Genomic DNA, 22,172 nt, shown 5'->3' with positions numbered 1-22,172 from the left:
TTCCATATTAATTGTTGTGTTTTGCTCTCATTAAGAACTAGGTCATTATGTTGGCAGTATTGCTTTGTCATATTCAGGGCTATAAATGAATTTATTTCAAGAGATTCTGTGTCTTTTTTGGAAAAAAGAAGAGCGGTGTCATCTGCATATAACATAGCTTGGGCCCAGTCAAGAAGATAGCTTGGTAGGTCATTTGTCAGCAATATGAAGAGCACTGGTCCAAGTATAGATCCCTGAGGTACACCTCTAGTGATTGGGAGTAAGGTTGATCTTGCTTTATGGGATGTGTTGTTTCTGGTATAATTTACTTCCACTAGTTGCTGTCGATCTTTCAGGTAGCTAGCAAGCCAGTCATGTGATGCTCCCCTAATGCCCATATTCCCTACTTTTTGGAGCAGTAGAGAGTGGTTTAGGCAATCAAAAGCCTTGCTGAAGTCTAGTAGCATGGCGGTTACTGTTGTACCTTCTTCAAGTTTGTCGATAATAAACTCTGTCAGTTGAACTATAGCCGTGGTGGTGGATCTTCCTCGTAAGAAGCCATGCTGTTGAGGCGTCAAGATGTTTTGAGTAGTCAGATGTGCTGTCAATTGATTCAGAAAGATTTTTTCAATTACTTTTGATATCGTTGGAAGAATCGATATAGGTCTATAGTTTTCCACTGATGTTGTATTGCCTTTCTTGTGTTTAGGAAATACTTTTGCAAGTTTCAGTTTCATGGGAAAGACACCTTGTGAAAACGACAGGTTAATTATGTGACATAAGGGATTTGCTATTTCATCCTTACAGTGTTTTAGGAGTGTGGAAGAGACTTCATCGACACCTGCGGCTGGTTTCGATTTAAGGGATGTGAGTATATGAAGGACTTCTTCCGGTGTGGTTGAGAGTGGGATGAAGTCAGGTACATCGCCATAGTCTTTCCATGTTGTTAGCTGATTATTTATGGCCTGGTTAGCGTTACAGAGAGTGATGTCAGCTATTTTTGTAAAGTAATGGTTGAAGTGTTCAGTTATTTCCAAAGGGTCCTGGATCAGTTTTTCATTGATTATAAGTTTAAGTGGTTCGTCCTTTTTACTGTTATTGCATTTTTCGTAGTTAATAACCTCCCAAACAGCCCTTTGTTTGTTATGTGAGTTATTAATGAAGTCTGAGGTTGACTGTTTCCTCAGTTTTTTCAAGTAGAGGTCATAGTTCTTTTTTCTGATAGCTGTTTCTATTTTATCACCCTCACTGCCAGTTGTTAATTCCATTTCCAGGGATCTTAGAAAATGTTTTCTCAACCTTTCAGATTCTTCATTGGTTGCTTTGAATTTTGATTTTATTTTCGGGCGGGATTTTTTGTGTGGACATGTTGCATTAAGAGTTTGAATGAGTATTTCATGAAAATATTCATAGGATTCTTCCACAGAAGGGGAGTTATATACATTTTGCCATGTCTCTAAATGAAGCAGGTTTTTGAAGTAATCTAGGTTTTTCTGTGAGAAATGTCTATTGGTTAAAATGGGCAAAGGTAATTTTTTGTTCGGAATACTAGCTGAGCAGAGCTGAGCTTTGTGGTCTGATAGGCCAGTGATAATTAAATCAGCGTCAATTTTACCTATGTCAAGGTTAGAGCAGACAAAGTCAATTGATGATTTAGAGTTCAGAGTTACTCTAGTGGGTGGGAGATCTATCCTGGTGATGTTATGACTGGCCAACATGTCTTTAAGTTTTTGGTTTTTATAGTCATGATTCAGCCCGTCTACATTAATGTCACCCATGATTATAGTAGGACATTTCCATGTTGGAATAAGGTCCAGAGTACTAGATAAAATGTCAAGGGCATTGTCAAGGTTTCCACTTGGTGGTCTGTAGACTCCAATTACATAGATTGTGGTTTTGCCAATAGTCACATGTACTACGTGAGTTTCACACGTAAGTTCACAAGCAAGCTCAGTTGTTAAATTGTGTACTTGGTTTCCTAGTGTTTCACTGGAAAAAATTGCTACACCTCCTTTTCTGCAGGTATTAAGTTGTAGCCTGGCAGTCTAGTACTTGAGAGCTGGTACTCTTTAAGACCATGCTCTGACAAGATTACCAGGTCAGGTGAATGAAGTTCTAGAATGTGTGTCAATCTGTTAATTTTCCCACCTAAGCAGTCTATGTTTTGATGAAATATCCTTAGTTGATTTCCTTGGTCAATAAGGTTGTGATTAGTTTTTCTCTGCTTTTTTTGGGAGTGAGGGTTTCTAAAAAACTATTTTCAAAAGTGTTTGCAGGATCAGCTTCTGAGTGGGAGGAGGAGATTTGCACAGGAGCGGAGTGTGGTCTGGTGAGAGTATAGAAGTAGTTGTTATTTATGTTTTTGTAAAACTCTATGTGTCTATTAAAAAATGCTTCTATGTCTTCACCATTGGGACGGATCTTTGCAGTTGATGGTGGGTATTGTATCTGTGTTAAATAATAAATGAATAAATGAATAAATGAATAAATGAATTTATTTCCAATTAGTAACAACAAATATAAAAATACATATACATTGTTTGGAAATTAACTGGCCACTGTATCAAAGTTATGTGACCAGTTTTTGAAAGAAAAATATTTTAGAAACATATAAAATAAAATGAGTCTAGCATGTACTTAAAAAAAAAAAAAAAAAAAAAAAAAAAAAAAAAACAATCGCCACCTCTGCAGTGTTTACATATCTAAAATTAAATTTTTTGGAAGTATACAAAATAAACTTAAACTTTACAAACATATTTCCTTTAGACGTGTATTATAAAACAAACAGGAGAAGCAAAAAAGAAAAAAACAAATAAGAAAAAAAACAAAACAGCAAATTATTTCATATTACATTAACGTTAAGATAACCTATGTCTTGTTGCATTGAAAGCCAAAGTAATTGATTTTTTACAAAAAGTTTTTTAAATTAGCTGCATTTTTTATATCAAGTGGAAGAAAATTAAAATATTTCGGACCTAAATAAGTAATTGAATGTTTAAAAATGGTTTTGTTCACTTTTGGTAGTCTGTAATTTCTGTTATGTGCGAATCTTGTTGCGTAATATAAATTATTGGTACCTAAGTTACCACTTCTGACAAAAAACAATCTTAATACTTTAAAAATGAATAGATGCTGAATAGGCAAAATCTTTAATTGGCTATAAAGAGGAAAAGAGCTTTCTCTCTTTGCCTTCTTTAAAATTATCCTTAAGAAATAGTTTTTGTGTTGTTCTTAATCTGTTTATTAAAAAGTTATAAGTTCCACCCCAACACAATATGCCATACTGTAATCTGGAATTAAATTAGTGCAAAATAAAGAGATCTTAACAATTCAATGCTACAAAAATTTCTTAAAAAAATAAAACTTTCTAATAGTAGATGTAATTTTTCTTATGTAGAATGGAAATATGTTCTTCAAAAGTAAATTTTTTATCCAATGTAATTCCTAAATATTTGAAAGTGTTTACTTTTTCTAATGGTTGGCATTACAAAGAATCATGTTGCAAGATGCAGAATGGAATTTTTACAGGAACTGGCAATTCAAAATTTTGAAAAACTGAAATTTAAAAATTTAGATTTGTTTACATTAACTTGCATTTTGTTTATGAGGCACCACTTACGTAATAATAATAGGTCCACTATTTATTTGTTCGCTAATAGTTAATTCATTCTCATGTGAGTAAAAAATGGCTATATCATCCGCAAAAGCTGTAATTTTCCCGTTAAAATTCAATGTTAACAAATCATTTATAAATATTAAAAATAAGACAGCAGATATCACCGATCCCTGCGGAACCCCCAGATTCAACCGTTCTAGTTGAGCTGAAGGTATTTTGAATCTTTACTTGTTGTTTTTTCTATTTGTAATGAGAGTCCTAAACCAACTCCAAGCAATACCTCTAATTCCTGCATATTCTAACTTGTTTAATAGAATTTCGTGGTCAACCAAATCAAATGCTTTCTTGAAATCTATAAAAAGTCCTGTACATTTTTAATCTGGAATTCAAACTGCTATAAATGGTTTCTGTTATGTAAGTTAAAGCGTCTTCTGTAGATTTTTCCTTTTACGAAACCAAATTGTCGTTTACTAAAAAAAATTCAAATTGTCTAAATATTTTTAGCAGTCTTTTGACCATTATTTTTTTTCAAAGAGCTTAGAGAAAACAGAAAGCAAACTAATGGTCTTATATTGTCCAATTGAAAAGAATTATTTTTCTTTAAAATTGGAACAACTGAACTTAACTTCAACATTTCAGGGAAAATGCCCGTGCTAAAACTAATGTTGATTAAATAAACCAGTATTGGAGCGATTTCATCTATAATGAATTTTAACAACTCAACACTAATCTTATTCAAAACCCTGTTGATTTTTTTATTCTTTAAATTTTTCACTGCATGTATTATTTCATTTAGATCATTGGTTCTATAAAAAATGATTGCAGATACGAACGGACAAGTGGAAGAGTAACTGTGGGAACTGTACAAGGTCGGTCCAGACTGGACAGAGATAAGGTATTTGTTTATCTCGTCTGCGATGACGCTTGGTTCTGCCGTGAATGTTCCGTCTGCAATTCAATGCGCTCTACATTTTTGTTGGAGGTCACTCCTGTCAGACTATTAATTACTTTCCACTGTTGTGATACATTTCCACTGCAACTTTCAATTTTTCTTGCATAAAAATTATTTTTTTGTGAAGGAAACCTGAGTGCTTATGTCTGAACAAAATTTGTTAAAGTAATTTTTTAAAACGTTGTCATAAGGTCTTCTTTTAACAAATTTTGAATAGTTTCTTTTCTCTTTTTGAATTTATTCAAAATTTGTTGATTAATCCATGGACTCAAAGACTTAGCCTTCAATAATTTGTGACAACTATTAAATGTTTTACTACAGCTATCTACAATTTTAATTAACAAATCATGGAATTTACGATAACATAAATTTTACATCTCTTTCTGAATAAACTTCTTCCCAACTAGTACTTTGTAATTATTTTTTTAACTAATTAAAATCAATAATAGATTTGTTTAGGTGAAATTTTATTATTAATTAAGTTGATGTTGTCGTTATTTCTAAAACTAATTTCCTAATATACAATGGTCTGTTATACCTTCATCAAAGACAGCACTTTTATATTTACTTATGTTTCTGCTTCTCACAAATACATGATCTATACATGTTTTAGATATATTGGTTATCCTAGTAGGATCATTTTATTAATGATACAAATCCATTGTTATACAATAAAGTGCTGTAATTATTCGATACTGCACTAGTAGCAGCTATGTTAATGTTAATGTCACCTACAAAAATTACATTATTGTTTATATTACTTAAAACATTAGATATTTCGTCTAAAAATAAGTTTTCAGAAAAATTGTGCAATCTGTATAGGCAAAGTAATTTGAAATAAGATCTATTAAACCTGACATTCAGAAGCAGGGCATCAGCTGTTGTCATGTTTAACTGCAATTGATTACAATCAAAACTATTGTCTACATAACACAGAACACCACCTGATCTATACACATCATTACATTCAGCAAACAGAACATAGCCTGGAATATTAAATAACTCTACTTTCGTCAGTACCGATCCATATCTCACTGAGTAATGATAATGTTAATTCTATTAATACTATTGTTTTATATTGATAATGAAACTGTCAAAATTTTTTCTCATGCTTCTTATGTTAGTGTAGATGATATTGAAACCTCCTTGATTACTCTCTAAGTTGAAAAATGTATTAATGTCTGATTGAGTATTATCTGTCATTATACAAATAAAGATATTTTAATTGAATATTACTTTTAACACATTTAATAAAAATGGATATAATTTAAAATATTGTACTATAAATTTACACAAAAAAATGGTCATACGACGAAAATTTTATTTTAATACCAAATAAAGATTACAAGAGAAGATAATTGCTAAATTTAAATGTTGATTTTCACAGATAAAAATCAACAATACAAAAATAAAACATTAATTCTAGTTTACTTTGATATTAACAACATTCTACAAATAAACATTTACTCTACAAATCTTTGGCTTCTATGTTCACCTAAGTTTGTCAATAGCATCGTAAGATTCAATCCTAATATATTTGTCTCCTTGTGACCTTCTAACAAAAAACTTTCCGTCACGGCACCAGGTGAAGGCGTAACCTAGTTCCTATCGTCTTAGATTTGAGTTTATTTAGAATATACCTTGTTTTCCGGTGAAAGGTGTTCGTTGATATACAACTTGTGCAGTGGAAAGGCTGCGTTTACATTATGTGCTGTCATCCCACCCCTTTTCTCCCTGAACTTGTTGATGACGGTCCTCCTTAGTCGATCTGTTCACGAACTGGAACCACCAATGAAGGCGTACGGTTCTTTTGGAAGGTCGGGACTCTATGAGCAGCAGAGATGTCATTCTTGGTAATCTCCAAACCCAGAGACGATCCAACATCCTTCACGAGGCTGATGACGTCCTCACCCTGAGTAACAGGAAGACCACTTATTTCAACGTTGTTTTTTCTTGTATATTGCTCTAGTGATCTAATTCTGTCCTTCAAAGAGCAGACCTCCGACGTAAGACTTGGCATTCCTGCTTCGCAGCTCCTCACACTACTCCCCCGCTTCACGGACGCAATGTCCGACTTAACCTCTTTCATCAGCTGTGTTGATTCGTCAAGTTTACTTGATATAAATTGAACTGACACAGAAAGCTCACTCATCTCATGTTTGAAGTTCTTAATCTCCCCAAACATCTCCTTCTTGAAGTCATCCAAGACTCTCACAATAAACTCTTTTGTAATTAAGCCTGTAGTAGAACTATCATTACTCTGAACAGATGACGGATTTCGGCACTCTATACACTTCCATTCACGATACGAACGGGTTTTCTTGCCAACTATGTCATCTTTAATGCATCGCGTATGAAAATATTTCTCACACGCGCCAGAACACTTGACTATCGCATCACTTTCATCACTTCCATAGGATTGATTGCAAGCACCACAGAGAGATGACATATTAACTAATAATTTAAACACATATAAATATAAAATGAAAATAAATGGCTAGTTTCAGTGAAATAAAACACTATAGAACGACACCAATTTGCGTGTTGAAACGTTACCAAACAAGAGCGATAAGGCGAGGCGTGTTATCAGCTCGACGGACGGAGCTAGACTGACTGATGAAGAGTGAAATGAAGAGTGCAGTTCAGTTTTTTCTGAGTGGTTTGTCTGGCTCCAACTATGTCAATTTCCGTAGAACAGTTAGGTTGTTCTGGAAGGGGTGTTATATCATTCAGTTTTTTATAAGTGGTTTGTCTGGCTCCAACTATGTCAATTTCCGTAGAACAGTTACGTTGTTCTGGAAGGGGTGTTATATCATTCAGTTTTTTATAAGTGGTTTGTCTGGCTCCAACTATGTCAATTTCCGTAGAACAGTTAGGTTGTTCTGGAAGGGGTGTTATATCATTCAGTTTTTTCTGAGTGGTTTGTCTGGCTCCAACTATGTCAATTTCCGTAGAACAGTTAGGTTGTTCTGGAAGGGGTGTTATATCATTCTGTTTTTTATAAGTGGTTTGTCTGGCTCCAACTATGTCAATTTCCGTAGAACAGTTACGTTGTTCTGGAAGGGGTGTTATATCATTCAGTTTTTTATAAGTGGTTTGTCTGGCTCCAACTATGTCAATTTCTGTAGAATAGTTAGGTTGTTCTGGAAGGGGTGTTGTATAATTCAGTTTTTTATGAGTGGTTTGTCTGGCTCCAACTATGTCAATTTCTGTAGAACAGTTAGGTTGTTCTGGAAGGGGTGTTATATCATTCAGTTTTTTATAAGTGGTTTGTCTGGCTCCAACTATGTCAATTTCTGTAGAACAGTCAGGTTGTTCTGGAAGGGGTGTTGTATAATTCAGTTTTTTATGAGTGGTTTGTCTGGCTCCAACTGTGTCAATTTTAGTGTTGTATTTGGCTGCCTGAAGCGAGATGCTAAAAGCAGTCTTTTTCCTATCAGAAAAAACTTGTTTTGGCACAAAATGTCTTGTTTTTGACGTTCTTGGACCAGATATATGTGTGTTAATTCCTGGTGCAGTCAATTCACTTGCGCTGGGGAGTTTAGATAAATTTAGAGTCTTAAGCTGTTCTTGTAGTTCTTTAACAACGTCCTCCATTCGATCTTGTCTCGTCTTCACTTGAGCTAATTCTGTCAGAGCGAGGCTGCTGGAGTTTATGACAGGTGTTTCTTCATGGACTGTTTGAGTTCCTATGTCTTTGAGCATTTTAGTATCTTGAAATTGATCTGACTTTTCAATCTTATTAAAACTTAGTTTTAAATCTGTATAATTATTGTGTTCTATCACGTTTAGTTTTTTTGTCAGATGTTGATTTAATTTTTCAAGATCCAGTATTTTTTTCTTTTGTTCATCTAGTGAAAAGGTTTGCATTCTGTCATTCTCTTCAAATAAGTTTTGTAATTCTAATCTGTGCTGTTTTTCCTTTTCCAGTTGAGCCAATGTTTCATGCAATTTTTCCTGCAGGGTTTCTATTTTGTGCAAAAATGTTTTTTCTTGTTCAGTCATTTCTTCCAGCTTCAACTCCAACCCTGCAAAAGTATCTTCTAATGAGGATTTTTGTTTTGACAATATCTGAATGTCTCTTTTGAGATTATTGTTCTCCTTCAGTAGGAAGTTGCCAGCTTCAGCCGCTATGGTCAAAGAGGTTTCCATGTCTGTTTCTTCTAGATCTTCATATTTTTGGACACTTTGTCTGACCATTTCTAGCTCCTCTGCCAAGCTGGAAGTTGTTGAGATTTTCTCCTGATGTTGATGACCATGTTCAGCAATTTTAGGTGCAGGCCCTGGTGACTGACCATTTGTCTTGATGTGATCCTGTTTAGTGGGTAGAATCAGGGATGCTGATGTTGTATTACAGTTTTTACATGTCCAGTGGTCGATTTCCTCTTTATTCATTTTTTTCAAATGTTTTTCAGCAATGTTTACACATCCAGCATGGTACCATAGGTTGCAGGGACCAGTACAATAGATACCAGAGAATTTTACACCTATACTACAAATACACAAGATACAATTGGAATGGTGAACAGCCAAGTTTAATAGATTATATATTAGTGAGGAAATGCCTGCAGCCATACATGGCAGATGTAAAAGTTATACCCAGTGAAAGTATGGGAGGAGATCACAGGCTGGTGGTAGCTGATTTTCAAAGAATGAGGTTTGGAAAGGATACATGCAAAAGACTAACAAGAATCAAGACATGGAAGTTAAAAGATACGAAAGTTAGAGAGGAGTTTGTAAATAACATTAGAGGAACGATACCCAAGGGGGAGGTCAAAACAGGAGAGGAGGAATGGACAAATTTCAAGAATGCTATAGTCAAAGCTGCAGAAGAAACATGTGGACGAACTTCAGGTAAAAGAAGGGATAAAGAGACCCCTTGGTGGAATGAAAGAATTGCTGAAGCAGTTAAAAACAAAAATAGAGCTTGGCGAGAATGGTTTAAGGATAGGTCAAACGAAAAGAGGGATAAATGGAAGAGACTTGCAAGGGCATCAGCAAAGATGATGAAGGAGGCAAAGGAGAGGACATGGAAGGATTTTGAAGAAAAGCTGAAATCAAACTTCAAAGGAAATAAGAAGATTTTTTATGGGGTGATAAGGAACAAGACGAAACCTAAAGAAATGTTGACTAAGGTGGTGGATGTTTCAGGGGAAATCAAATGGGAGGAGAAAGAGGTTTTGAAGACGTGGAAAGAGTATTTTAAGGAACTACTGGAAGGAACAGAAAATGAAGAGGAAAGAAGAGATATGACAGAGGAAACAGAAGATGAAGAGGATTTTAGTATGTGCGAATTGGAAAAAGCGGTTAAAGAGATGAAAGAGGGGAAATCTGCGGGAATAGACGAGCTGACGGCTGAGATGATAAAGGCGGCGGGCCCATTGGGAATTCAATGGTTGTACAGAGTGATGAGAGTGATTTGGAAGGAAAAGAAGATACCAGAAGACTGGAAAATGGGAATAATAGTGCCGATTTTTAAGAAAGGCAATAAGCAAAAATGCGAGAATTACAGGGGAATAACTTTGTTGTGCCATACACAAAAAATTTATGAAAAAATACTGTTGCAGAAAATTAGACCAGTACTGGAAGAAACAGGAAGAGAGGAGCAATGTGGTTTTAGGAAAGGTAGGTCAACGGTGGATGCTATTTTTGTGATGAGACAAGTGTTAGAAAAGAGGTGGGAATACGGAAAAGATACAATGGTAGCGTTTATAGACCTACAGAAGGCATATGATAAGGTACTGAGAGAAAGGATATGGGAGAGTATGAGAAAGAGAGGATTGCGTGAGGGAATAGTAGAAAGAATAAAGAACCTGTACGGCATATGTAAAAACAGAGTAAGAATTGAAGAAAAATATACAGATTCTTTTAAAACAGAGAGAGGAGTAAGGCAGGGAAGCATATTGTCACCTTTCCTTTTCAATATTATAATGGATGAAATTATTCTAGAAGTACAAGGAAACAGAGGAGCAGAAGAACTTAAGACAATAGCATATGCGGATGACATAATGATATGGGAAAATAGGGAAGAAGAGTTAGAACGAGAGCTAAACAAATGGGCAAAAGTGGCGAAGAAATATGGTTTAGAGATGAACATACAAAAATGTAAAGTAATGAAAGTAGAGAGAAGGGATGGAAATAACAAAGACGTGTTAGTTGAAGGAAAAAGACTTGAAAAGGTGAAGGAATTCTGTTATTTAGGAAGTATCATAACAGATAGGGGCACAATAAGAGAAGAGATAGGAAACAGAATATGGAAGAGTGGAAAGTTTTTCAATATGGTAAAGAAGATTGTGTGGAGTTGGAACATTGGGAAAGAATCAAAAGTATTGATGTATAAATCTTATTTCCAACCAATTTTATTATATGGAGCAGAGACGTGGACGTGGACTAAAAATGATTTAAGCAGATTGCAAGCTGCAGAAATGAGATTTTTAAGAGGGATAGAGAAGACTACAAGAAGAGATAGAATAAGGAACGAAATAACCAGAGAAAGATTGAAGGTAGTTTCACTGCAAGAGACAATGGAAGGAAGAAGAATACAGTGGATGGGGCATGTGAAGAGGATGGGAGATAATAGAATGCCTAGAATAGCACTGGAGAAGGAGGAAGGAGGAAGAAGACCAAGAGGAAGACCGAGAGGAAGATGGGAGGACCAAGTGTGGAAGGACATAGAGAGAAGGGGACTACAGAAAATACAGGTGGATGAAGAGGAGACATGGGACGATAGACTAAAGTGGAGGAGGCTGTGTACGACGACCCGTGAGAACGGAAACGTCTAACGATGATGATGATGACTACAAATACCACAGGGATATTTAGGTCCGGATGTAGTCTTGTTCTTGGACATTTTTGAGAATTATTTACTTATGTCAGGAAAATAATTGAAAATAAAAATTGTTAATATTTTAGAAAGAGGAAGACAGTTGTCGGATTGAGTGAGATATCAAGTTGGCAGTGGCAGTGCCTGAGGCAGAGTAGTTGTGTGCACTGTCAGCAACTGCTGGGTCACTGCTCCCGTCTGTGACCTTCTCACTCTGTACTTTCTGCTGTATAGCAGGTGTGAGCTGGAGTCTATCACACAATCTAATACATCACTACTTTTTTTTGAGTTGGCTATTCTAGTGACGTCATTAAGATATGTGGGAAACAGCTACTTGTCCGTAGGCTTTCCAATTGTGGTTTAATTGTCAGAGTATAAATGAATGAATTACTGTATATTATTTGATTTAGATGTGCTAATCAACTGCTTTGTCAGATAGTGAAAAAATGAGAGAAGTTTGTCAAAAATACATAGACCTAAAAACTCTTGATTAAATGGCAATCAAGTGCCGTGTCAATAGTATGAGTACAGCAGCTGGCTGTATTGCTGTAGGTCAGCGCTGACAATGCTGACACGGTGTCTGGGTCACTGGTCTAGTTACAGGTGGCCAAGCAGCTGTGTGCCAACGCTGTATGATGTGGAATATCACTGTTAGTTTGTGACTTGGCAGTGACGTCACTGTTATTTAGTTATTTCATAGATGAGTAATACATGAATTATATTTCATATTATTTTAAATCTTAAAAGGCTTATAAGTTTGGAGTGAATAATATAGTTGTGTGAAGTGTTATGCTTGATTATTGAAAGTCTTTAACTTGGCTTAATCTTGATAGTTTACGTGCTTGTTAGTGTTCAGTATTTGATTCAAGTTTCATGATAAAGTTCTGAAGCTTCCATGAAAGAAAATATTTGTTGTTTTAACTTACATGAGATCCAAGGTAAGTATTGTGCACAAGTAAATAATATTTTGTTGTGTTATTACCACTTAAAATACACACTTTTCTTGGAGTTCACTTTAATGTGACTGTAGTCAGTCAGCCAAGGGAAGAAACCACTTGATAGCAATCCCAGACAAGTTCAGAGTTGAACACACAAGATTCCAGCGTCACAACCACCAGCTTCCCACATGGCCTCGTGATCACCCTTACAGTAATGTAGGGCTTGTGATCAGCCCACTGATAGAGAGCTCTTACCTGCAGGGTACCAGTGTCAAGCTGACTGTTCGCTGTGTATAAAGTAGTGATGTTTTACAGGGGAATTTGTCCACTCAGACCCTTACACCAATGTAGAGCTCGTGATCAGCCCACTGATAGAGAGCTCTTACCTGCAGGGTACCAGTGTCAAGCTGACTGTTCGCTGTGTATAAAGTAGTGATGTTTTACAGGGGAATTTGTCCACTCAGACCCTTACACCAATGTAGAGCTCGTGATCAGCCCACTGATAGAGAGCTCTTACCTGCAGGGTACCAGTGTCCAGCTGACTGTTCGCTGTGTATAAAGTAGTGATGTTTTACAGGGGAATTTGTCCACTCAGACCCTTACACCAATGTAGAGCTCGTGATCAGCCCACTGATAGAGAGCTCTTACCTGCAGGGTACCAGTGTCAAGCTGACTGTTCGCTGTGTATAAAGTAGTGATGTTTTACAGGGGAATTTGTCCACTCAGACCCTTACACCAATGTAGGGTTCGTGATCAGCCCACTGATAGAGAGCTCTTACCTGCAGGGTACCAGTGTCCAGTAGGGTGGGCTGAAAAAACTAAATTTTCGAGTATCGAGTTCTAATAGGGCTCAAAAGTTGCGTATTCTTGAGCTGATTAAGAGAAAAATAATTTTAAAAATATTATTTAAAATCTTTAGTTCGCGCAACGAGCTTGAAGTTTTGTAAAAGTGTACTTTTTTGCTATTTTCAAAAAAATATTTTAAACCGTCTTATGATGATTTTTTTTATTGTACTAACGTATATATATTATGTTTATAAGTCCATAACGTCAATAAAAATATTTAGATACTTTAAACAAACATATAAGGTTCTCAAGAAATATCGTAATTATTAGAAAATTGTACGAAAATAACAATTTTTCTTCAAAGAGTAAAACATCACAGATTTGCAGCTCTTCGCCCATTTCACAAATTTTTTGGTGGAATGACCCAGAACTCACCACGGGGAGGTGGCTGCAACTCGAGTTCCACCCACACCCTACCCAACCATCCAACCAAATAGGGTGTATTTGAATGTATTTACATTATTTACATGTTCTACGCTTCCCTAAGTTTACATACCTTAGAATGACGTCGAAGGTTTAAACTCTGATTTATGTTCAAATTTTGGCATGACAGACCTTGATAACTATGTGGTTCTGATAAATCCATCTCTGTTATCTTGACCACACACTTTGTCCGACTACCAGAGATTTGTCAGCTGAAATAAAAAAAGTTATTGATCATGTGATTGAAAGAAACTCCTTTTTGTGTCACCCAGAAAACATGCTGTTAACAATGATAACTGACGAAAGACTACATATAAGAGAGTTAGGTTTCAGAAGAGTTTTGAAGGCAAGAAGTGTGAAAAATAACAGCAAATCGGCTGTAAGAATATTTCATACACTCACTCTTAAGTTTGAAGCTAAGGACTACAGTGAGCTCGTTGATTGGTCTAAATGCAAAGTTTATCCTCCTCCTATGATGAGGAAATTAACAACGGAAACAATATCAACCTATTTGAGGAACAAAACTTTACCAGAGTTCGAGTTCATGAACTTTCCTTGCCACACGCAAGCCGTGGAAAGGTGTGTTAACCCATTCAAGACATTGGACGGGCAGTTTCCATCCTTCACTTCGCGCGGCCCAACGGCTAAAGACGGGCCGCGCCCGTCCGCTAGACACTACATCGACGTAGTTGAATATATTGCCGATAGATCGCAGAGGCATTCACATTTGCTGCATATTTTGTTCTCAATATTCTAGTCTATGTTTTTCTTCTTCTTCGTTGCTGAAAATCATCTGATGTTGCCTCAAATCATCTTGGCAAAACAGCTTTCTTTCGTTTGTAAACAGTCAAGATGGCGTCTCGCGACCGGAATGATGTGTTCGTAAATTCAGATGATTTTGCGACTTACGTTGCTAATGTTTTAGATGAAGTGGTGATGAGGAATGTGACAGCGAACAAGATGACATGATACATGAAAATAATTAAATGTCTGATGGTACAAACGTTGACAGCAGTGATAATGAAAGTGACGATAACCCACCGGCTAGGCCTTGTGATTTTGCGTGAAGTGTTGGACCAAATACTGTTAGTACAATGCGTTTTACCGTCAATGACGGAATAAATCCTATCATTTCGAGGTAGTTAAGAGAAAACTGCACTGAATCAGATGTGTTTATAATCACTTCTGTGACGAAACTTGTTGGGCTCAGGTAACCCTTTGGTAGGCTTCCCGCTTGTGGAGAATCACCACTGCGCCTTCAAGGAAAGTTTTGGGGGCATTTTATTGAAAAGATACCTCCAACCACCAAAGCCAAGCCCTCAAGAAAATGTAAAGTTTGTGCCTCACAGGGGAAAAGAAGTGAAACAGTCTACCAATGTAAAAAGTGTCATGTTCCACTTCATCTGGGAACATGTTTTGAGGTGTTTCACACCCGAACCAAATTCTAAAGATGTATATTAAAAATTTGTAAATGGTGTAAATAATTTGTAAATATATTTATATAAAAAAACTAACATTTTGTGTTCATACAATAACAAGGAATAACTAGAGTAAATGTATAATATTCATAGCATGTTATACATTAAGTGTTATGCAATGTGCACATGTTCTTACACGAAAGCATGGAAAATATCCAGTTCTGTAGTCCAAAAATTATAGTAATTTATTCAGTCACGAATGGGTTAAGTTAGTGACAGAAGCGTTGGACAAAGTGTGTGGTCAATATAACAGAGATGGATTTATCAGAACCACATTGTTATCAAGGTCTGTCATGCTAAAATTTGAACATAAATCAGAGTTTAAACCTTCGACGTCATTCTAAGGTATGTAAACTTAGGGAAGCGTAGAACATGTAAATAATGTAAATACATTCAAACACACCCTATTTGGTTGGATGGTTGGTTAGGGTGTGGGTGGAACTCGAGTTGCAGCCACCTCCCCATGGTGAGTTCTGGGTCATTCCACCAAAACATTGGTGAAATGGGCGAAGAGCTGCAAATCTGTGGTGTTTTACTCTTTGAAGAAAAATTGTTATTTTCGTACAATTTTCTAATAATTACGATATTTCTTGAGAACCTTATATGTTTGTTTAAAGTATCTAAATATTTTTATTGACGTTATGGACTTATAAACGTAATATATATACGGTAGTAAAATTTTAAAAAATCATCATAAGACGGTTTTAAAATATTTTTTTTGAAAATAGCAAAAAAGTACACTTTTACAAAACTTTAAGCTCGTTGCGCGAACTAAAGATTTTAAATAATATTTTTTAAATTATTTTTCTCTTAATCAGCTCAAGAATACGCAACTTTTGAGCCCTATTAGAACTCGATACTCGAAAATTTAGTTTTTTCAGCCCACCCTAGTGTCCAGCTGACTGTTCGCTGTGTATAAAGTAGTGATGTTTTACAGGGGAATTTGTCCACTCTGACCCTTACACCAATGTGGGGCTCGTGATCAGCCCACTGATAGAGAGCTCTTACCTGCAGGGTACCAGTGTCAAGCTGACTGTTCACTGTCCAGACAAGGAGGCACCTCTTAGCTTCACTAGTGATGGTAAGTTTCCAACATATAGCTGGAATAATTAATTTAATCTGTACTTTTTTACTTTGACAATAAATTAAACAATAATGTTTACATGGTTTAATGTTTTATAACTTTATGTGTGTAATCGGCTAATTAAAGGCACTGGTTGATTGTTACACGTCAGTGTGAACGTCTGGATAACTGGACATGTATATGGAAATATATTGAAAGTAAAATACCTATTATTGTTACACATTTTTTTATATCAATTCACATATAAAATAAACACGCTTTCTGTTAAGCATGTTATATAGTGCACAAACACAGCTGGCCAATTGGTAACAATGACCAAAGTTTAAGTTGTTTCAGTGAGCTGCAGTGCTGAACTCGTGTTGGAGAACATTGTTTGTGGTTTGTTGGGAAAGCTGGCCCGGCTACAGATTATTTGTTAGTGTTATGTTGTTTCAGTGAGCTGCAGTGTTGAACTCGTGTTGGAGAACATTGTTTGTGGTTTGTTGGGAATGCTGGCCTGGCTACAGATTATTTGTTAATGTTAAGTTGTTTCAGTGAGCTGCAGTGCTGAACTCGTGTTGGAGAACATTATTTGTGGTTTGTTGGGAATGCTGGCCTGGTTACAGATTATTTGTTAATGTTATGTTGTTTCAGTGAGCTGCAGTGTTGAACTCGCGTTGGAGAAAATTGTTTGTAGTTTGTTGGGAATGCTGGACTGGCTACAGATTATTTGTTATTGTTATGTTGTTTCAGTGAGCTGCAGTGCTGAACTCGTGTTGGAGAACATTGTTTGTGGTTTGTTGGGAATGCTGGCCTGGCTACAGATTATTTGTTAATATAATGTTGTTTCAGTGAGCTGCAGTGCTGAACTCGTGTTGGAGAACATTGTTTGTGGTTTGTTGAGAATGCTGGCCTGGCTACAGATTATTTGTTAATGTTATGTTGTTTCAGTGAGCTTCAGTGCTGAACTCGTGTTGGAGAACATTGTTTGTGGTTTGTTGGGAATGCTGGCCTGGCTACAGATTATTTGTTAATGTTATGTTGTTTCAGTGAGCTGCAGTGTTGAACTCGTGTTGGAGAACATTGTTTGTGGTTTGTTGGGAATGCTGGCCTGGCTACAGATTATTTGTTAATGTTATGTTGTTTCAGTGAGCTGCAGTGTTGAACTCGTGTTGGAGAACATTGTTTGTAGTTTGTTGGGAATGCTGGCCTGGCTACAGATTATTTCTTAATGTTATGTTGTTTCAGTGAGCTGCAGTGCTGAACTCGTGTTGGAGAACATTGTGGTTTGTTGAGAATGCTGGCCTGGCTACAGATTATTTGTTAATGTTATGTTGTTTCTGTGAGCTGCAGTGCTGAACTCGTGTTGGAGAACATTGTTTGTGGTTTGTTGGGAATGCTGGCCTGGCTACAGATTATTTGTTAATGTTATGTTGTTTCAGTGAGTTGCAGTGCTGAACTCGTGTTGGAGAACATTGTTTGTGGTTTGTTGGGAATGCTGGCCTGGTTACAGATTATTTGTTAATGTTAAGTTGTTTCAGTGAGCTGCAGTGCTGAACTCGTGTTGGAGAACATTGTTTGTGGTTTGTTGGGAATGCTGGCCTGGCTACAGATTATTTGTTAATATAATGTTGTTTCAGTGAGCTGCAGTGCTGAACTCGTGTTGGAGAACATTGTTTGTGGTTTGTTGAGAATGCTGGCCTGGCTACAGATTATTTGTTAATGTTATGTTGTTTCAGTGAGCTTCAGTGCTGAACTCGTGTTGGAGAACATTGTTTGTGGTTTGTTGGGAATGCTGGCCTGGCTACAGATTATTTGTTAATGTTATGTTGTTTCAGTGAGCTGCAGTGTTGAACTCGAGAAACATTGTTTGGAATGCTGGCCTGTAGAACCTGTTTATTTGTTAATGTTATGTTGTTCAGTGAGCTGCAGTGCTGAACTCGTGTTGGAGAACATTGTTTGTAATGCTGGCCTGGCTACAGATTATTTGTTAATGTTATGTTGTTTCAGTGAGCTGCAGTGCTGAACTCGTGTTGGAGAACATTGTTGTGAAATGCTGGCCTGGCTACAGATTATTTGTTAATGTTATGTTGTTTCAGTGAGCTGCAGTGCTGAACTCGTGTTGTGTGGTTTGTTGGGAATGCTGGCCTGGTTACAGATTATTTGTTAATGTTATGTTGTTTCAGCTGCAGTGCTGAACTCGTGTTGGATTGTTTGTGTTTGTTGGGAATGCTGGCTGGCTACAGATTATTTGTTAATGTTATGTTGTTTCAGTGAGCTGCATGCTAGAACTCGTGTTGGAGAACATTGTTTGTGGTTTGTTGGGAATGCTGGCCTGGCTACAGATTATTTGTTAATATAATGTTGTTTCAGTGAGCTGCAGTGCTGAACTCGTGTTGGAGAACATTGTTTGTGGTTTGTTGAGAATGCTGGCCTGGCTACAGATTATTTGTTAATGTTATGTTGTTTCAGTGAGCTTCAGTGCTGAACTCGTGTTGGAGAACATTGTTTGTGGTTTGTTGGGAATGCTGGCCTGGCTACAGATTATTTGTTAATGTTATGTTGTTTCAGTGAGCTGCAGTGTTGAACTCGTGTTGGAGAACATTGTTTGTGGTTTGTTGGGAATGCTGGCCTGGCTACAGATTATTTGTTAATGTTATGTTGTTTCAGTGAGCTGCAGTGTTGAACTCGTGTTGGAGAACATTGTTTGTAGTTTGTTGGGAATGCTGGCCTGGCTACAGATTATTTCTTAATGTTATGTTGTTTCAGTGAGCTGCAGTGCTGAACTCGTGTTGGAGAACATTGTGGTTTGTTGGGAATGCTGGCCTGGCTACAGATTATTTGTTAATGTTATGTTGTTTCAGTGAGCTGCAGTGCTGAACTCGTGTTGGAGAACATTGTTTGTGGTTTGTTGGGAATGCTGGCCTGGCTACAGATTATTTGTTAATGTTATGTTGTTTCAGTGAGTTGCAGTGCTGAACTCGTGTTGGAGAACATTGTTTGTGGTTTGTTGGGAATGCTGGCCTGGCTACAGATTATTTGTTAATGTTAAATTGTTTCAGTGAGCTGCAGTGCTGAACTCGTGTTGGAGAACATTGTTTGTGGTTTGTTGGGAATGCTGGCCTGGCTACAGATTATTTGTTAATGTTAAGTTGTTTCAGTGAGCTGCAGTGTTGAACTCGTGTTGGAGAATATTGTTTGTGGTTTGTTGAGAATGCTGGCCTGGCTACAGATTATTTGTTAATGTTATGTTGTTTCAGTGAGCTGCAGTGCTGAACTCGTGTTGGAGAACATTGTTTGTGGTTTGTTGGGAATGCTGGCCTGGCTACAGATTATTTGTTAATGTTATGTTGTTTCAGTGAGTTGCAGTGCTGAACTCGTGTTGGAGAACATTGTTTGTGGTTTGTTGGGAATGCTGGCCTGGCTACAGATTATTTGTTAATGTTAAATTGTTTCAGTGAGCTGCAGTGCTGAACTCGTGTTGGAGAACATTGTTTGTGGTTTGTTGGGAATGCTGGCCTGGCTACAGATTATTTGTTAATGTTAAGTTGTTTCAGTGAGCTGCAGTGTTGAACTCGTGTTGGAGAATATTGTTTGTGGTTTGTTGAGAATGCTGGCCTGGCTACAGATTATTTGTTAATGTTATGTTGTTTCAGTGAGCTGCAGTGCTGAACTCGTGTTGGAGAACATTGTTTGTGGTTTGTTGGGAATGCTGGCCTGGCTACAGATTATTTGTTAATGTTATGTTGTTTGAGTGAGCTGCAGTGTTGAACTCGTGTTGGAGAACATTGTTTGTAGTTTGTTGGGAATGCTGGCCTGGCTACAGATTATTTGTTAATGTTATGTTGTTTCAGTGAGCTGCAGTGCTGAACTCGTGTTGGAGAACATTGTGGTTTGTTGGGAATGCTGACCTGGCTACAGATTATTTGTTAATGTTATGTTGTTTCAGTGAGCTGCAGTGCTGAACTCGTGTTGGAGAACATTGTTTGTGGTTTGTTGGGAATGCTGGCCTGGCTACAGATTATTTGTTAATGTTATGTTGTTTCAGTGAGCTGCAGTGCTGAACTCGTGTTGGAGAACATTGTGGTTTGTTGGGAATGCTGGCCTGGCTACAGATTATTTGTTAATGTTATGTTGTTTCAGTGAGCTGCAGTGCTGAACTCGTGTTGGAGAACATTGTTTGTGGTTTGTTGGGAATGCTGGCCTGGCTACAGATTATTTGTTAATGTTATGTTGTTTCAGTGAGTTGCAGTGCTGAACTCGTGTTGGAGAACATTGTTTGTGGTTTGTTGGGAATGCTGGCCTGGCTACAGATTATTTGTTAATGTTAAATTGTTTCAGTGAGCTGCAGTGCTGAACTCGTGTTGGAGAACATTGTTTGTGGTTTGTTGGGAATGCTGGCCTGGCTACAGATTATTTGTTAATGTTAAGTTGTTTCAGTGAGCTGCAGTGTTGAACTCGTGTTGGAGAATATTGTTTGTGGTTTGTTGAGAATGCTGGCCTGGCTACAGATTATTTGTTAATGTTATGTTGTTTCAGTGAGCTGCAGTGCTGAACTCGTGTTGGAGAACATTGTTTGTGGTTTGTTGGGAATGCTGGCCTGGCTACAGATTATTTGTTAATGTTATGTTGTTTGAGTGAGCTGCAGTGTTGAACTCGTGTTGGAGAACATTGTTTGTAGTTTGTTGGGAATGCTGGCCTGGCTACAGATTATTTGTTAATGTTATGTTGTTTCAGTGAGCTGCAGTGCTGAACTCGTGTTGGAGAACATTGTGGTTTGTTGGGAATGCTGACCTGGCTACAGATTATTTGTTAATGTTATGTTGTTTCAGTGAGCTGCAGTGCTGAACTCGTGTTGGAGAACATTGTTTGTGGTTTGTTGGGAATGCTGGCCTGGCTACAGATTATTTGTTAATGTTATGTTGTTTCAGTGAGCTGCAGTGCTGAACTCGTGTTGGAGAACATTGTTTGTGGTTTGTTGGGAATGCTGGCCTGACTACAGATTATTTGTTAATGTTATGTTGTTTCAGTGAGCTGCAGTGTTGAACTCGTGTTGGAGAACATTGTTTGTGGTTTGTTGGGAATGCTGGCCTGGCTACAGATTATTTCTTAATGTTAAGTTGTTTCAGTGAGCTGCAGTGCTGAACTCGTGTTGGAGAACATTGTTTGTGGTTTGTTGGGAATGCTGGTTTGGCTACAGATTATTTGTTAATGTTATGTTGTTTCAGTGAGCTGCAGTGCTGAACTCGTGTTGGAGAACATTGTTTGTGGTTTGTTGGGAATGCTGGCCTGGCTACAGATTATTTGTTAATGTTATGTTGTTTCAGTGAGCTACAGTGTTGAACTCGTGTTGGAGAACATTGTTTGTGGTTTGTTGGGAATGCTGGACTGGCTACAGATTATTTGTTAATGTTATGTTGTTTCAGTGAGCTGCAGTGTTGAACTCGTGTTGGAGAACATTGTTTGTGGTTTGTTGGGAATGCTGGCCTGGCTACAGATTATTTGTTAATGTTAAGTTGTTTCAGTGAGCTGCAGTGCTGAACTCGTGTTGGAGAACATTGTTTGTGGTTTGTTGGGAATGCTGGCCTGGCTACAGATTATTTGTTAATGTTATGTTGTTTCAGTGAGCTGCAGTGTTGAACTCGTGTTGGAGAACATTGTGGTTTGTTGGGAATGCTGGCCTGGCTACAAATTATTTGTTAATGTTATGTTGTTTCAGTGAGCTGCAGTGCTGAACTCGTGTTGGAGAACATTGTTTGTGGTTTGTTGAGAATGCTGGCCTGGCTACAGATTATTTGTTAATGTTATGTTGTTTCAGTGAGCTGCAGTGTTGAACTCGTGTTGGAGAACATTGTTTGTGGTTTGTTGGATGCTGGCTCAGCTACAGATTATGTGTTAAAGGTATAGTCTTATAATTTTAACTATTTGAAACAATTTGTCAATTTATTGTAATTGTTTCCCTTTGGAACACCAATTATAGTATTTTCTAAATCATTCAGTCTTATTACGTGTTTGCTGAACAACCATTTTGTTTCATATCCTTTAAATAGGTGG

At 37.1% G+C, this 22,172-nt stretch overlaps 1 protein-coding gene across 1 annotated transcript in view; it reads left to right on the top strand.

The window, feature by feature from the left end:
- Positions 1-22,172, top strand: part of LOC124358058 (phosphatidylinositol 4-phosphate 3-kinase C2 domain-containing subunit beta-like) — a 212,912-nt gene that overhangs the window by 80,633 nt on the left and 110,107 nt on the right. Inside the window, 2 exon segments of the mRNA XM_046810345.1 lie at positions 15,993-16,136; positions 21,937-22,019. Coding sequence (XP_046666301.1) covers positions 15,993-16,136; positions 21,937-22,019 — 227 coding nt within the window.

The sequence above is a fragment of the Homalodisca vitripennis genome, chromosome 3 (genome assembly GCF_021130785.1).
Source record: "Homalodisca vitripennis isolate AUS2020 chromosome 3, UT_GWSS_2.1, whole genome shotgun sequence".
In the NCBI taxonomy this organism is placed as follows: domain Eukaryota; kingdom Metazoa; phylum Arthropoda; class Insecta; order Hemiptera; family Cicadellidae; genus Homalodisca; species Homalodisca vitripennis.
The sequence above is the reverse complement of the archived record's forward strand: the minus strand, read 5'-3'. Positions and strand labels throughout refer to the sequence as shown.